Source organism: Salvelinus fontinalis, chromosome 23 (assembly GCF_029448725.1).
Source record: "Salvelinus fontinalis isolate EN_2023a chromosome 23, ASM2944872v1, whole genome shotgun sequence".
In the NCBI taxonomy this organism is placed as follows: Eukaryota; Metazoa; Chordata; class Actinopteri; order Salmoniformes; family Salmonidae; genus Salvelinus; species Salvelinus fontinalis.
Genome location: NC_074687.1, coordinates 33403098 through 33419695, shown reverse-complemented (window position 1 = coordinate 33419695; position 16598 = coordinate 33403098). Strand labels below are relative to the sequence as shown.

General features: G+C 43.2%; 1 protein-coding gene across 2 annotated transcripts in view; it reads left to right on the top strand.

Moving 5' to 3' along the window:
• LOC129821170 (parathyroid hormone 2 receptor-like) overlaps window positions 1-15168 on the top strand; it is a 113037-nt gene extending 97869 nt beyond the window's left edge. For both annotated transcript variants that reach the window (XM_055878516.1, XM_055878517.1), the window contains exons 11-13: window positions 200-338; window positions 12653-12694; window positions 12928-15168. In XM_055878516.1, the coding sequence (XP_055734491.1) occupies window positions 200-338; window positions 12653-12694; window positions 12928-13326 (580 nt within the window). In that variant the 3' untranslated portion in view covers window positions 13327-15168. The remainder of the gene's footprint in view (window positions 1-199; window positions 339-12652; window positions 12695-12927) is intronic.
• The last annotated feature ends 1430 nt before the right edge of the window (window positions 15169-16598 follow it).

Here is a 16598-nt window from a genome sequence, read left to right as displayed (position 1 = left end):
TGATGTAAAGAATGATGATGTTCAGCCTTGGTTTTTGTGAGAAAAACAACTGCATTGGAGTTGGACTGCGCACGATTACTGATCACCTTCCATCCCAAATAATGACCTATTATGAGATAAAGATTCAGCAATTCTACATCTCGTCTTGTCTTGCTCAAACTGATCCCCTCCAAACCTCTGTTTTTGTCTGTACCCACAGGAAGCTGGCTAAGTCCACCCTAGTGCTGGTGCTGGTGTTTGGGGTCCACTACATTGTGTTTGTGGGGATGCCTCACACCTTCCAGGGCCTCAGCTGGGAGGTCAGAATGTACTTCGAGCTCTTCTTCAACTCCTTCCAGGTAACTATCTTTTGAAAATTAGTCATTTGTTACATTTGTTACTTGCAAAGTATGATATGAGGCAAAACATGTATTTGCTACACAACCCTCAGGTTTATCAAGCTTGCATACTTTTACTTTGTTTTTTGTGTATTACACTTATATTGTTGAAGACATTTTTTTCAACTTCAGGGAGACTTCAATAACTTCAGGGAGAACTTTACTTTTCAACACTCCTTGAACTTTATTCTGTAAACATAATTTCTCACCTGAGGGAAGTGAGGCTGTTTGTGGCCAAGTCCCACCAACATTCATCACAAATAATCAGGCAATGAAATTATGATTTCGCTTCTTCAACCCTACTTTTATCTATCACCACAGGTCGGTGACACTTAATCGATTCAAAACTCTGCCAGAAGCATTGGGAGAGGATCAATACAACTGATTGCTACTGTACTTTCTATATTATCATCTTTGTCCTTGGCTCTCCCTGGCCCTCACTGTCTAGACCTGTATGAGAAATTATGCAGTACCTGGGAGAAAACGAGGAAAATGTGTTTCTACTAGAGATACTCCTACTGAGGTGATAGTGAAAGATTACTCTTACTCTATTCTAGTCATGCATTCCTCTCCTTAAAGAAAGGCCAATCTACTAGGACTGATAAGATAGAGGTTGCTTTAGTGCACTCTAGTAGCAACACTTACAGTAATGCTAATAATGGGCTCTGAATCATCTGATAAGTCCTGTGTGGCTCGGTTGGGTAGAATATGGCGCTTGCAACGCTAGGGTTATGGGTTCTAGTCCCACAGGGGACCAATAAACAAAGTATGAACAATTATGCAATTATGAACTGTTAGTCACTCTGGATGAGAATGGCCAAAATGTGGTGTCAATAACATATGGGTCCCACCCTCTTTTGGCACCTATAATCACATTCTGTACGAAATAATTCCTTTTGAATAGCTACAATAGAACCGGTCCTCAAGGTTGAATGTACGTGTAGCTACGAAAGCTGATATAACAGTATCCCATTAAATAAAGTAGGATCCAATTTTTAAAGAAAGCTTTAAAGTTGTATCCCATGAAAATAAGTTGGAACAGGAGTTTGACCTGAACCAGTGAAAGCTACTTTGCTGTGTAGCATTCGCTACGCATCATTCGCTCCGTTGAAGTCACTCAGACTGGTGCGGTTTGACAGGGTCTACTACAGTTGAGAGCCTGATCCTCAGGCAGGTGGAGAGATTTCCTTCCCTCCTGCTACTTTATCTTCATCTGCCTGTCTAGCCGAGTCTAGCTGAGATCAATAAAGACAGGGAAGGTCCTTCTCCGGACCAATTGCTAGTGACAGATCAGGTTCACTCGGATCAGCTTCACTCTGTCTGTCATATGGCATATGAATAGACATATGAATCATATCAAAACATCTCATGCATTCTTATGGCATTTCAGAAGTCTGTGTTGTGTTGAATAGAGGGAGTATTAAGGGGAGAAGGGCACTTTCCCCCCCTGGAATACAGTGCCTTTCGAAAGTATTCACACCCCATGACTTTTCCATATTTTGTTGTGTTACAAAGTGGGATTAAATGGATTTAATTGTACTTTTTTGGCAACAATCTACACAAAATACTCTAATGTGAAAATTGATTAATAAAACACTAATATAGTTTGATTAGATAAGTACTCAACCGCCTGAGTTAAAACATGTTAAAATCGCCTTTCGCAGTGATTACAGCTCTTAATCTTTCTGGGTAAGTCTCTAAGAACGTTGTAAACCTGGATTGTACAATATTTGCCCATTTGTTTCTTTTTAAATTCTTCAAGTTCTGTCAAGTTACTTGTTGATCATTGCTAGACAGGCATTTTCTGGTCTTGCCATAGATTTTCAAGCCGATTTAAGTCAAAACTGTAACTAGGCCACTCAGGAACATTCAATGTCGTCTTGGTAAGTAACTTGTATATTTGGCCTGGCGGTTTAGGTTATTGTCCCGCTGAAAGGAGGATGTGTCTCCCAATGTCTGTTGGAAAGCAAACTGAATCAGGTTTTCCTCTAGGACTTTTCCTGTGCTTAGCTCCTTTTCTTTTTATCCTAAAAAACTCTAGTCCCAATGACAAGCATACCTATAACATGATGCAGCCACCACCATGATTGAAAGTATGAAGAGTGGTACTTAGTTACAGTGCCTTCGGAAAGTATTCAGACCCCTTGACTTTTTCAACATTTTGTTACGTTACAGTCATATCGTAAAATGTATTAAATCAGTTTTTCTTCTCATCAATCTACACACAATACCACCTAATGACAAAGCAAAAACAGGTTTTTAGAAATTAAAAACAGAAATATCACATTTACATAAGTATTCAGACCCTTTACTCAGTACTTTGTTGAGGCACCTTTGGCAGCAATCAGAGCATCACGTCTTCTTGGGTATGATGCTATAAGCTTGGCACATCTTTATTTGGAGAGTTTCTCCCATTCTTCTCTGCAGATCCTCTCAAGCTCTGTCAGGTTGGATGGGGAGCATCGCTGCACAACTATTTTCAAGTCTCTCCAGAGATGTTTGATCGGGTTCAAGTCCAGGCTTTGGCTGGACCACTCAAGGGCATTCAGAGACTTGTTCCGAAGCCACTTCTCCAGTGTCTTGGCTGTGTGCTTAGGGTCGTTGTCCTGTTGGAAGGTGAACCTTCGCCCCAGTCTGAGGTTCTGAGCGCTCTGGAGCAGGTTTTCATCTAGGTTCTCTCTCTACTTTGCTACGTTCATCTTTCCCTCGATTCTGACTAGTCTCCCAGTTCCTGCTGCTGAAAAAGCGGGCCATAAAATCTTGTTTCTCATTGTCAGAGAGTCTTTAGGTGCCTTTTGTCTAACTCCAAGCAGGCTTTCATGTGCCTTTTACTGAGGATTGGCTTCCGCCTGGCCACTCTACCATAAAGGCCTGATTGGTGGAAGGATCGGACCCTCAATTTTGGCCTAAAATGACATACCCAAATCTAACTGCTTGTAGCTCAGGACTCAGGATATGCATATTCTTGATACCATTTGAAAGGAAGCACATTGAAGTTTGTGGAAATGTGAAATTCATGTTGGAGAATATAACTCATTAGATCTGATAAAGGTAATAGAAAGAAAAAAACATACATTTTTTATTTTCTTTTTGGTTCGATCATCTTTGAAATGCAAGGGAAAGGCCATTATATCACTTAGGAGTCTAGAAGCAATTTAGATTGTGGACACTAGATGGCAGCAGTGTATGTGCAAAGTTTTAGACTGATCCAATTAACCATTGTATTACTGTTCAAAATGTTGAATCAAGTCTGCCCAAATGTGCCCAATTGGTCAATTGATACATTTTCAAGTACATAGCTGTGCACTCTCCTCAAACAATAGCATGGTATTGTTTCACTGTAATAGCTACTGTTTGTTAGACAGTGCAGTTAGATTAACAATAATTTAAGCTTTCTGCCCATATAAGACATGTCTATGTCCTGGAAAGTTTGCTGTTACTTACAACTGTCATGCTAATCACATTAGTGCACGTTAGCTCAACCATCCCAGTACAGGGACACCCCATCCCCTAGAGGTTATTAAAATCACCTTTGGCAGGCATTACAGCTCGGAATCTTTCTGGGTAAGTCTCTAAGAACTTTATAAACCTGGATTGTACAATATTTGCCCATTATTCTTTAAAAAAATATTCAAGCTCTGTCAAGTTACTTGTTGATCATTGCTAGACAGCCATTTTCAAGTCTTGCCATAGATTTAAGCCAATTTAAGTCAAACCTGTAACTAGGCCACTCAGAAACATTCAATGCCTTCTTGGTAAATTCCCTCGGATCAGCTTTACTCTGTCAGACATGAGAGCCTTCTGTTTTCAGTCAGTCTATCACAGCTGTGCCAGACAGTGTAATAGTGTGTATGACCCCTCAGTAGTGGCTCACCACCAAGCGTTTTCATCTCATTCTACTAATACAATATTTCAGCTTCAAAACATACTTTTATGCTTTTGAATTGAATGATTTAAGTGGCTCATTATAGAGACACCAAACTGTTGTTTTAACGAGCAATGATACGTCTGACAGCTTGGAAGCTGCATTATTAGAAATCTCTGGTTAATCCTCATAAGCTGCTCATTGTATCTTAGCCTCTTTGTTATATCTTTAATAGTAGTTCTTTAGGCAAAAGGAACAACACTTTATTTTACTACAAAGCGTGGCTTTCCTCGCACAATGCAGAACTGTCTTATTTGTCTGGTTGTCTTTCTATGGAATTGCCCAGAAGATAAGAGCTTTCCACCCATTGTTTTTTGTTTCCACGTTTGTTTGTGATGTGTTTTGTAATATCTTTCCCTTCCCTTGTCTCCAGTTAGCAAAAGGTATTTATATTATTCCGGTTTCTACATAAATCATAGCGGTATTACCCTGAGGCATTATTCTTCATACAGCACAATATGAAGTGTGGAAACCTTCGTACATTAAAACATTAGTCATTTAGCAGACACCCTCATCCAGAGTGACTTGAGAAATTAGGGTTACGTGCCTTGCTCAAAGGCACAATGACAGATTTCTCACCTAGTCGGCTCGGGATTTGAACCAGGGACTGGCCCAACACTCTTAACCGCTAAGCTACCTGCCGCCCATTTAATATTGTACATTTGAGTATGTTCCTGTGGTTTATGTACCCAGCCAGGCCATACAATTTGGAGAGAATAATTTATTTTATTTCACCTTTATTTAACCAGGTAGGCTAGTTTTAATTTGAATTTGAATTTCACCTTTATTTAACCAGGTAAGCTAGTTGAGAACAAGTTCTCATTTACAACGGCGACCTGGCCAAGATAAAGCAAAGCAGTGCGACACAAACAACAGAGTTACACATGGAATAAACAAGCATACATTCAATAACACAATAGAAAAAAAGAAAGTCTATATACAGTGTGTGCAAATGGCGTGAGGAGGTAGGCAATAAATAGGCCATGGTAGCGAAGTAATTACAATTTAGAAGATTAACACTGGAGTGATAAATGAGCAGATGATCATGTGCAAGTAGAGATACTGATGTGCAAAAGAGCAGAAAGTAAATAAAAACAGTATGGGGATGAGGTAGGTAGATTGGGTGGGTTATTTACAGATGGACTATGTACAGCTGCAGCGATCGGTTAGCTGCTCAGATAGCTGATGTTTAAAGTTAGTGAGGGAAATATAAGAACAAGTTCTCATTTGCGACTGCGACCTGCGACCTGGCCAAGATAAAGCAAAGCAGTTCGACACATACAACACAGAGTTACACATGCAATAAACAAACATACAATCAATAATACAGTAGATAAATATATATACAGCATGTGCAAATGAGGTACGAGAGAGAGGTAAGGCAATAAATAGCCATGGTGGCGGAGTAATTACAATATAGCAATTAAACACTGGAATGGTAGAATGTGCAGAAGATGTATGTGCAAGTAGAGATACTGGGGTGCAAAGGAGCAAGATAAATAAATAAATACAGTATGGGGATGAGGTAGATTGGATGGGCTAATTTACAGATGAGCTATGTACAGGTGCAGAGATCTATGAGCTGCTCTGACAGCTGGTGCTTAAAGCTAGTGAGGGAGGTAAGAGTGTCTTTTGCAGTTCGTTCCAGTCATTGGCAGCAGAGCTGAGAACTAACAGTGTGACAATATTTTAGTTTTACTCATCATTCGGTTTCTCTATTCATCAGCTCAATGGGTGATGAGATAAAGGAGTGTAAATTACACCGTGTTCTTTGCAAGTTTAGTGTTCTCTCCTTACTAGGCAAGTCACATGCCTACCTCAGCTCTGTCTGCAGCAAAGCCAACCACTGCAATAGATCTGCAACCTTAACAGAGAGCAAAAGGGTGCTGCTGCTTACACAAAGAAGCAAGAGTGGAGAAAAGAGGGAGATTTGAAAGAGAGAAGGACAGATATAATGGGCTGTGAGATATAGCAGAGGGATTCTTATAAATAATGATTCTTATAAATAATTATTTGAGAAATGAAGGTTGAAATAAACATATGAATCATATCGAAACATCTCGTGCATTCTTATGGCATTTCAGAAGTCTGTGTTATGTTGAATAGAGAGAGAATAAAGGGGAGAAGGGCACTTTTCCCCCCTGGAATACAGTGCCTTTCGAAAGTATTCTCTCCCCATGACTTTTCCGCATTTTGTTGTGTTACAAAGTGGGATTAAAATGGATTACATTGTCATTCTTTGGCAACAATCTACACAAAATACTCTGTAATGTGAAAATCGAATAATGAAAAATAAAACACTAGTATAGTTTGATTAGATAAGTATTCAACCGCCTGATGTAACGGTAGTCCTCTCTCTCTTCATAAGAAGAGGAGGTGTATTGAGGGAGCCAAGGCGCAGCAGGTAGTGAATACATAATGAATTTAATGACAAGACGAAAAACGAACACGAACTACACTTGAAATGATACAAAATAACAAACGACGTAGACTGACCTAAACATGAGAACTTACATTGACACGAAGAACGCACGAAATGGAAACAGACTACATAAACCGAAACAAACCGTATACAGTTCCGTATGGTGCAAACATAACACGAACACGGAAGACAATCACCCACAACGAACACTGGGACAACGCCTACCTAAATATGACTCTTAATTAGAGGAACGCCAAACACCTGCCTCTAATTAAGAGCCATACCAGGCAACCCAAAACCAACACAGAAACAGAAAACATAGAATGCCCACCCAACCTCACGTCCTGACCAACTAACACACATAACAACTAACATAAATAGGTCAGGAACGTGACATTACCCCCCCCATAAGGTGCGAACTCCGGACGCACCAGCACAAAGTCTAGGGGAGGGTCTGGGTGGGCATCTAACCACGGTGGTGGCTCAGGCTCCGGGCGAGGTCCCCACCCCACCATAATCCATCCTAGCTTCCTCCCTCTAAGAATGTCCACCCTCTTTTTACCCCCACAAAATCCTCTTAATAACATCACTGATAAGGACAGCACTGGGACAGAGAGATAGATCAAGAAAGAGGGATAGATAAGAATATAGAGGTAGATCAAGATAGAGAGGGAGATACTGATAGAGGGGCAACTCCGGACTGAAAGGCAGCTCCGGACAGAGAGACAGCTCTGGACTGATGGGCAGTTCTGGGTATCTAGCCGTTTCAGGCTGAAGGGCAGCTCATGGCTGACTGACGAAACTGGACGCTCATGGCAGGCTGACGGCTCTCGACGCTCATGGCGGGCTGACGGCTCTCGACGCTCATGGCAGGCTGACGGCTCTCGACGCTCATGGCAGGCTGACGGCTCTCGACGCTCATGGCAGGCTGACGGCTCTCGACGCTCATGGCAGGCTGACGGCTCTCGACGCTCATGGCAGGCTGACGGCTCTCGACGCTCATGGCGCTCTGACGGCTCTGGCTGCTCATGGCTCTCTGACGGCTCTGGCTGCTCATGGCTCTCTGACGGCTCTGGCTGCTCATGGCTCTCTGACGGCTCTGGCTGCTCATGGCTCTCTGACGGCTCTGGCTGCTCATGGCTCTCTGACGGCTCTGGCAGATCCTGTCTGGTTGGCGGCTCTGGCAGATCCTGTCTGGTTGGCGGCTCTGGCAGATCCTGTCTGGTTGGCGGCTCTGGCAGATCCTGTCTGGTTGGCGGCTCTGGCAGATCCTGTCTGGTTGGCGGCTCTGGCAGATCCTGTCTGGTTGGCGGCTCTGGCAGATCCTGTCTGGTTGGCGGCTCTGGCGGATCCTGTCTGGCTGACGGCTCTAGCGGCTCCTGTCTGGCTGACGGCTCTAGCGGCTCCTGTCTGGCGGACGGCTCTGTAGGCTCATGGCAGATGGGCGGCTTTGCAGGCTCATGGCAGACGGGCGGCTTTGCAGGCTCATGGCAGACGGATGGCTCAGATGGCGCTGGGGAGACGGATGGCTCAGATGGCGCTGGGGAGACGGATGGCTCAGATGGCGCTGGGGAGACGGATGGCTCAGATGGCGCTGGGGAGACGGATGGCTCTGGCCGGATACGGCGCACTGTAGACCTGGTGCGTGGTGCCGGAACTGGAGGCACCGTGCTAAGGATAAGCACCTTCCTACTAGTGCGGGGAGCAGGTACAGGGCACACTGTATTCTCAAAGCCCACTCTATACCTGATGCGAGGTACCGGCACTGGTGACACCGGGCTGAGGACAAGCACATCAGGATTAGTAGGGGGAGAATATACAGTGTGTTCAGGGCTCTGGAGACGCACAGGTGGCTTAGTGCGTGGTGCCGGAACTGGAGGCACCGGGCTAGATACACGCACTACAGGGAGAGTGCGTGGAGGAGGAACAGGGCTCAGGATACGCACTGGTAGCCTAGTGCGTAGTGTAGACACTGTAGGTACTAGGCTGGGGCGGGGAGGTGGCGCTGGAAATACCGGACCGTGGAGGCGTACTGGCACTCTTGAGCATTGAGCCTGCCCAACCTTACCTGGTTGAATACTCCCGGTTGCCCGACCAGTGCGGGGAGGTGGAATAACCCGCACCGGGCTATGTAGGCGAACCGGGGAAACCATGCGTAAGGCAGGTGCCATGTATGCCGGCCCGAGGAGACGCACTGGAGACCAGACGCGTTGAGCCGGCCTCATGACACCTGGCTCAATACCCAATCTAGCCCTACCAGTGCGGGGAGGTGGAATAACCCGCACTGGGCTATGCACTCGTACAGGAGACACCGTGCGCTCTACTGCGTAACACGGCGCCTGCCCGTACTCCCGCTCTCCACGGTAAGCCTGAGAAGTGGGCGCAGGTCTCCTACCTGCCCTAGGCCCACTACCTCCTAGCCCCCCCCCCAAGAAATTTTTGGGAATTACTTACGGGCTTTTTGGGCTTCCGTGCCAGACGCGTTCCCTCATAGCTCCGGTTCCTCTCTCCGGTAGCCTCTGCTCTCCCCAGTGCCTCCAGCTGCTCCCATGGCTTTTCGGGCTTCCAGCCACGTCTCCTTGCTGCCTCCTCAAACCACCGCTCCTGGGCTTTAGCTGCCTCCCTCTCTTCCTGAGAACGGCGATTTTCTCCTGCCTTAGCCCAGGGACCTTCTCCATTCATTATCTGCTCCCAAGTCCAGAAATCCTTGTTTTCCCGTCGAGCTTTCCCTTGCCGCTTGGTCTTAGCGTGGTGGGTGATTCTGTAACGGTAGTCCTCTCTCTCTTCATAAGAAGAGGAGGTGTATTGAGGGAGCCAAGGCGCAGCAGGTAGTGAATACATAATGAATTTAATGACAAGACGAAAAACGAACACGAACTACACTCGAAATGATACAAAATAACAAACGACGTAGACTGACCTAAACATGAGAACTTACATTGACACGAAGAACGCACGAAATGGAAACAGACTACATAAACCGAAACAAACCGTATACAGTTCCGTATGGTGCAAACATAACACGAACACGGAAGACAATCACCCACAACGAACACTGGGACAACGCCTACCTAACACACATAACAACTAACATAAATAGGTCAGGAACGTGACACCTGAGTCAAAACATGTTAAAATCACCTTTGGCAGGGATTACAGCTCTTAAATATTGTACAATCTTTGATTGTATTTGTTCTTTTTAAAATTAGTCAAGCTCTGTCATCATTGCTAGACAGCCATTTTCAAGTCTTGCCATTAATTTGCTCCTGCTGTCTCTAGAGAGTTGAAAACAGCAGGTCTGGGACAGGTAGCACGTCCGGTGAAGGGTTCCATAGCCGCAGGCAGAACAGTTGAAACTGGAGCAGCAGCACGGTCAGGTGGACTGGGGACAGCAAGGAGTCATCATGCCAGGTAGTCCTGAGGCGTGGTCCTAGGGCTCAGGTCCTCGATCGGGTTCAAGTCCAGGCTCTGGCTGGACCACTCAAGGACATTCACAGACTTGTCTCGAAGCCACTCCTGCGTTGTCTTGGCTGTGTGCTTAGGGTCGTTGTCCTGCTGGAAGGTGAACCTTCACCCCAGTCTGAGGACCTGAGCAGGTTTTCATCTAGGATCTCTCTGTACTTTGCTCCGTTCATCTTTCCCTCGATCCTGAATAGGCTCCCAGTTCCTGCCGCTGAAAAACATCCCCACAGTATGATGCTGCCACCACCATGCTTCACCGTAGGGATGGTGCCAGGTTTCCTCCAGACATGACGCTTGGCATTCAGGCCAAAGAGTTCAATCTTGGTTTCATCAGACCAGAAAATCTTGTTTCTCATTGTCGGAGAGTCTTTAGGTGCCTTTTGGCGGGCTATCAAGTGCCTTTTACTGCGGCATGGCTTCCGTCTGGCCAGTCTCCCATAAAAGCCTGATTGGTGGAGTGTTGCAGAGATGGTTGTTCGCCTGGAAGGTTATCCCATCGCCACACAGGAACTCTAGAGCTCTATCAGAGTGACCATTGGGTTCTTGGTCACCTCACTGACCAAGGCCCTTCTCAGTTTGACCGGGTGGCTAACTCTAGGAAAAGTCTCGTTAGTTCCAAACTTCTTCCATTTAAGAATGATGGAGGCCACTGTGTTCTTGGGGACCGTCAATGCTGCAGAAATGTTTTGGTACCCTTCCCCAGGTCTGTGCCTCGACACAATCGTGTCTCAGAACTCTACGGACAATTCTTTCGACCTCAAGGCTTGTTTTTTTTCTCTGATATGTACTGTTAATTTTGAAACCTTGTATAGACCAGTGTGTGCCTTTCCAAATCATGTCCAATCAATTGAATTTACCATTTAGCACAGGTGGACTCCAAGTTGTAGAAAAATCTCAAGGAGGATCAGTGGAAACAGGTTGCACCTGAGCTCAATTTCGAGTCTCATAGCAAAGGGTCAGAATAGTTTTTTAAATAAGGTATTTCTGTTTTTGTAAATTTATAAATTTGCAAAACTTTCTGAAAAAACTGTTTTCGCTTTGTCATTATGGAGTATTGTGTGTAGACTGCTGAGAATGTATTATTTTTGAGATCCATTTTACAATAAGGCTGTAATGTAACAAACTTTGGAAAAAGTAAATGGGTCTGAATACTTTCCAAAGGCACTGTGTGTGCTGCGTTGGATTTGCCCCACTCTTAATGCTTTGTATTCAGGATAAAAATGTACATTTATTTGCCATTATTTTTGCAGTATTACTTTAGTGCCTGCAAACAGGATGCATGTTTTGGGATATTTGTATTTGTCTTTGTAGTGACTGGGTGTATTGATACACCAACCAAAGTGTATTTAATAACTTCACCATGCTCAAAGGGATATTCAATGTCTGCTTTTTATATTCTCCCAGTAGGTGCCCTTCGCGAGGCATTAGAAAACCTCAAACTATGTCATTGAATCTGTGCTTGAAAGTCAGTGCTCGACTGAGGGACCTTACAGATAATTGTATGCGTTGGGTAGTCATTAAAAAATCATGTTAAATACCATTAATTGCACACAGAGTTACAGTAGTCCATGCAACTTATCTGACTTATTAAGCAATTTTCTACTCCTGGAGTTATTTAGGTTTGTAATAACAAACGGGTTGAGTACTTATTGACGCAAGACATTTTACCTTTTCATTTTTTATTAATTTGTAAAAATGTCTTATAGCATAATTCTACTTTGACATTATGGGTTATTGGGAAAAAATCTACATCTTCTTCTTTCCTGCAGTCGATGATCAAAAGCGCCATCTTTGGCCTCATGGGTGGAGTGTTATTAATATTTTTCATAATTTCATAATTAATAAAGATATATTTTTTAAATCAGACAAACGTTTTTGTTATATTTCAGTCTTCTGTGATGTATATAAAGTGTAATAAATTGGGATGCAAACTCAAAATTATATCTTACTTTTTTTATTAAGCCCATAAATATGTGTGTGTGGTATATAATTTTGTTTCAAAGTAGATTTGTTCAAGACTACCAAGAATCCCTCTGTGTGACCCTGATTTAGCCTACTGCAGTAAAATGGTGAATCCATTTAAAATGCAAGCTGTAACACAACAATATGTGGAAAAAGTCAAGGAGTGTGAATACTTTCTGTAGGCACTGTACATGTCACCAGATTGACAAAGGCTTTGCGATTTACAGCAGATGCTCTTATCCAGAGCAAGTAGGGTTACTGTAAGTGCCTTGTTCAAGGGCACACCAACAGATTTTTTTCACCTATTCTGCTTAGATTCAAACCAGTGACCTTTCGGTTACTGGCCCAACGATCTTAACTGCTAGGTTACCTGCAGCCCAAATGCTATACACTTTCAATTGATTTACAATATGAACATTGAATTGCAAAGCCCCTGCAACCTGGAAATAAACTGATCTTCTTTATGACATTGGTTCTCACCTCACACTCCTCTGTCTCTTCCAGGGGTTCTTTGTATCCATCATCTACTGCTACTGCAATGGAGAGGTGAGTGAGGATGATTTTACACTCTGTATAAGTTGTGAAACTTCAACACAAGACATCTCTAGGTTGAGAACATCCCTAGAGCGGCTCCTTAGATCTCTGCTCTTTCGACATATGAGAAACAAGGGCTAAGATTCCCCCAAACCCTTTTCCTCTCTATTTCTTCCCATCTTCCTCCCCAACCACCCACCTACACCCTCTTTCTCCCCCTCACCCTCTCCTCATCTCCCCAAAAGGTCCAGACAGAGATCAAAAAGACGTGGACTCGTTGGAACCTGGCGTTTGACTGGAAGGGTCCGGTGGTGTGTGGCAGGTACCGCTACGGCTCGGGGCTCACAGTGCTCAACAACAGCACCATCAGCCAGTCCCAGCTGGCCGGGATTGGCTCTGCCACCCGATCCACCACCCTCTTCTCCAGCCGGGTCTACCGGAGCAACGGACCTCCTACACTCAGCACCCATGCCACCCTGCCTGGCTACGTCATTAGTAACTCAGACCCAGACAGCCTCCACCCCTCTATCCCTGAGGAACCAGAGGAGGACAGTGCCAAGCAGGTGGATGACATCTCTCTGAAGGAGACGCTGCATGTACTCAATAGTAGCATGACTGCAGATGATGATGAGGAGACACTGTAGACAAGGGGAGAGACGGTAGGATTTCCTGAATATGAATAATATATTTCTTGGCTGGGAAAAACACCAGGCCTTTGGGATAGGGATCAAAGACTCCTGGCCCTAGACTTGGAAACGCATGTACATTCATAGAGATACAAACGTAATAGTGCTGTGCAGGTTGAATCATAACCCGCTGTCCCCACGGTTATATCCGCAAGGCGGGCGGGTTTAGGGTCCTTAATTATTGTGTCGATGAAGGGCGGATGAAGTGTGGATGAAGAGAAAACAATACCTTGAAAAATCCATAAATGTATAATTCTTGTGCAATTTATATCTATAGGCTACACTGAGGGTTTTCTTTCATTATTTTAGGCTATCTGGAATTAGTGCTTAAGCCTAAGCTGTAGGTGCGCCAAATAACCTACACACCAATCGCCAAAAACTTTTGGAAACGGGCAGAGAAAGTTAACGTCGATCCACTGAGGCAATAAGGACAATGTCAGAGTTTAATTCAATAAGAGAAAAGCTGCAAAGGGGAGAGTTGAAAATAAAGAGAAGGGATGGCCAGAAAAGTAGTGTTTGGGAAAGATTTGGTGAAGTGGTTTTAAAGAGGATGGTAGCAGTGCCATGTGTGATGATTGTGAGGAGCTATACAAATTCAACAGTCACAAGACAGGAACTTCAAATAGGCCTATGGCATGTCAAGGGAATGGTAGCCTACTGTTCAGATGGGTTATATGGAAACAGAAATCTGGACACTGACTGTAGGTCTATAACCTCTCACATAGCCTTAATATTAACTCCTGCGTAATTAAGCATTTTTTGCAGTAAAATTATACAGCAAATAATTGACTCAGGAACAGGAGTAATATGATTTCTTTATTTCAGCATCTTAGAGAGAGCCTGGTATCATAGACTAGACGTAACATAGTAAATGTAAATCTGGTAAAGTACTTTTGGTATGGTTACATAAAACAGATGGTTACTTAAGACAAAAACAAAGTAGGGTATTGGTCGGATTGAATGGGTTAGCGTATAACGCGAACGTCTACATACAGAGTAATATGAAATGTAGGCCTTTATGGATACATACTGTACAGTAGGCCTATATGGATACATGCAGTAGGCCTATATGGATACATACAGTAGGCCTATATGGATACATACAGTGTGCCTATATGGATACATACAATAGGCCTATATGGATACATGGAGTAGGCCTACATAGATACATATAGTAGGCCTACATAGATGCATACAGTAGGCCTATATAGATACATACAGTAGACCTATACGGATACATACAGTGGACCTATATGCAGGCTACAGACTCAAACACACAGAAAAACGCCACAGTTGAGGGGTAAGACAACAAACAAGAAAAGACATGTCTCATCTTTGTACAAAATCACGGACTGACTTTTTGTAGCCAATGGATGACATTTTCAAGTGAAAAATACGAATGTTCATTGCTTTATCCATATAATTTTGAGCCACGGATCGATGTTTTCTGCCAAACACTCCCCAGTCGCTGACTATCAGACATTCCATCCTTTAGGGGAGGTGAGGGCTAAAGTCAGTACTAAGGGCTTGAGGAACTGACTGCATCATGTGCCTGTCTGTGCAAAGCATGATTTTTTAATCCAAAATTACATTTGACTGACTAACAGATGTCTGGATGCCAACAGTATTTTGTTTTCCCCCTTATCAAGCTGAGTTCTATCCAGTCTAGAAAAATACCTTTAAAAAAAGCTAATTTCTCTCAATGTCTGGCTTGTTGTTGGCTTAAGTGATTACAGTCATGTCTCAGTTATATTTGTTGTTCTCTTCTCCGTTTACTTGTGATAAATGTTACTTCACTGCTCCCTGTTCTCGACTCTTTCTTTCTTTTAGAGTTACTTACATTACTGTCACTCATACTGAGAGATTGGTAAATTCACTATGTATTGTAAACAGCTCTTTTTTTCTCCCTCAGGTCTGTATTGTGTATTTATGGTATCATTCTTTCAGACGAGGGTCACATCAAATCAAACCTCTATTACTGTGTTTGTACAGACAAGGTTATTCTATTCTATTTCCTGGAAGTCATTTTAGTCAAGCCAAGGTTGATTCCTATATGCATCAATAAAGATATGGTTCTCAATTGTACAGTTCCTTAACAAGCCAAAATGGTTTAATCATGTTAGTGTATATGTGCATGAGCACGTCCATTCAGGGGTGTCAAACTCATTTTCACACATTCAGTCTCCAACAAGGTCCAGAGGGCTGCACTGATATTTTTTTGTATATTTCCTTGCCGTAGAAATTTGCAAACACTAGTCCTCTCTCCATTGTTTTTGGACTTTTTTATGCTCCCTGTCTAATTTGTATAATTTTAAAGTATTTTGAGTTTGGTTTATTTATTTTTAATGTTCTTACTCAAACCACCCAAGGGCCAAATTGAACCCCCTGCTTTAAGCAAATCTAAAGCTATTCTATATTAGTTCCTGTAAAAATATGGCCCTCAATTTAACAGGGTGCCAAGAGAAGCCCAACTATATCAATAATGGTAGTTAGTTAATGGGCACTTACAGGTAAAGGCCTGTTGAGGCCATATCTCCTGACTGTAAAAAGGTAGAAAATAACAGGGACTGTAAATGTAAAACAGAAGTGTGTTCAACAAGGACAAACTGGAGTGAGCAGATTTCAAGGACGTTTTCACAAAGTTTTTAAGTTGACACTGACGGTAGGTATGCCACGTCCACAAAAGTCACATTTTGAACACATGCAAGCAAAATATTCCACAAATCCTGAAAAATAGGCTATGATTAGAGTGGTTCACCATGCGCAATTACATTGGTTGGCGCCACTGGCACCACTGGCCCTCCAACTGTGAGTGTAATTGAACCAGCACCTCTAAAATCATGTGGAGTTTTGGTGAAATGAACAATAGTAATGTCCCAGCCAAAAAGCTGTGACTAGAGGAACAATGGATGGAATCAATGTTCTCTATAACAGTAGATAGAAGTTTCGCTTGGAATCGATTGCATGGAATTGATCCAAAAGCTAAGCTAAAAAGCTAAACAGCCTTGACTTTTGGAAAATTGCATCTCTCTATGGTCTAACCAAGAGACTACATTCATGTCTAAAATGGGAATGGTGATGTCGTGTCTTTGGCTATGCTTGACTAAGTGATATGACATGCTATTCTATAAAATCCTTTCTCTGTAATTAATATCACCTGATTAAGCTAATCAGGTAAATGTAATTAACTAGAAAGTCGGGGCACCACGAAATAATGTTTATGGAGCTGT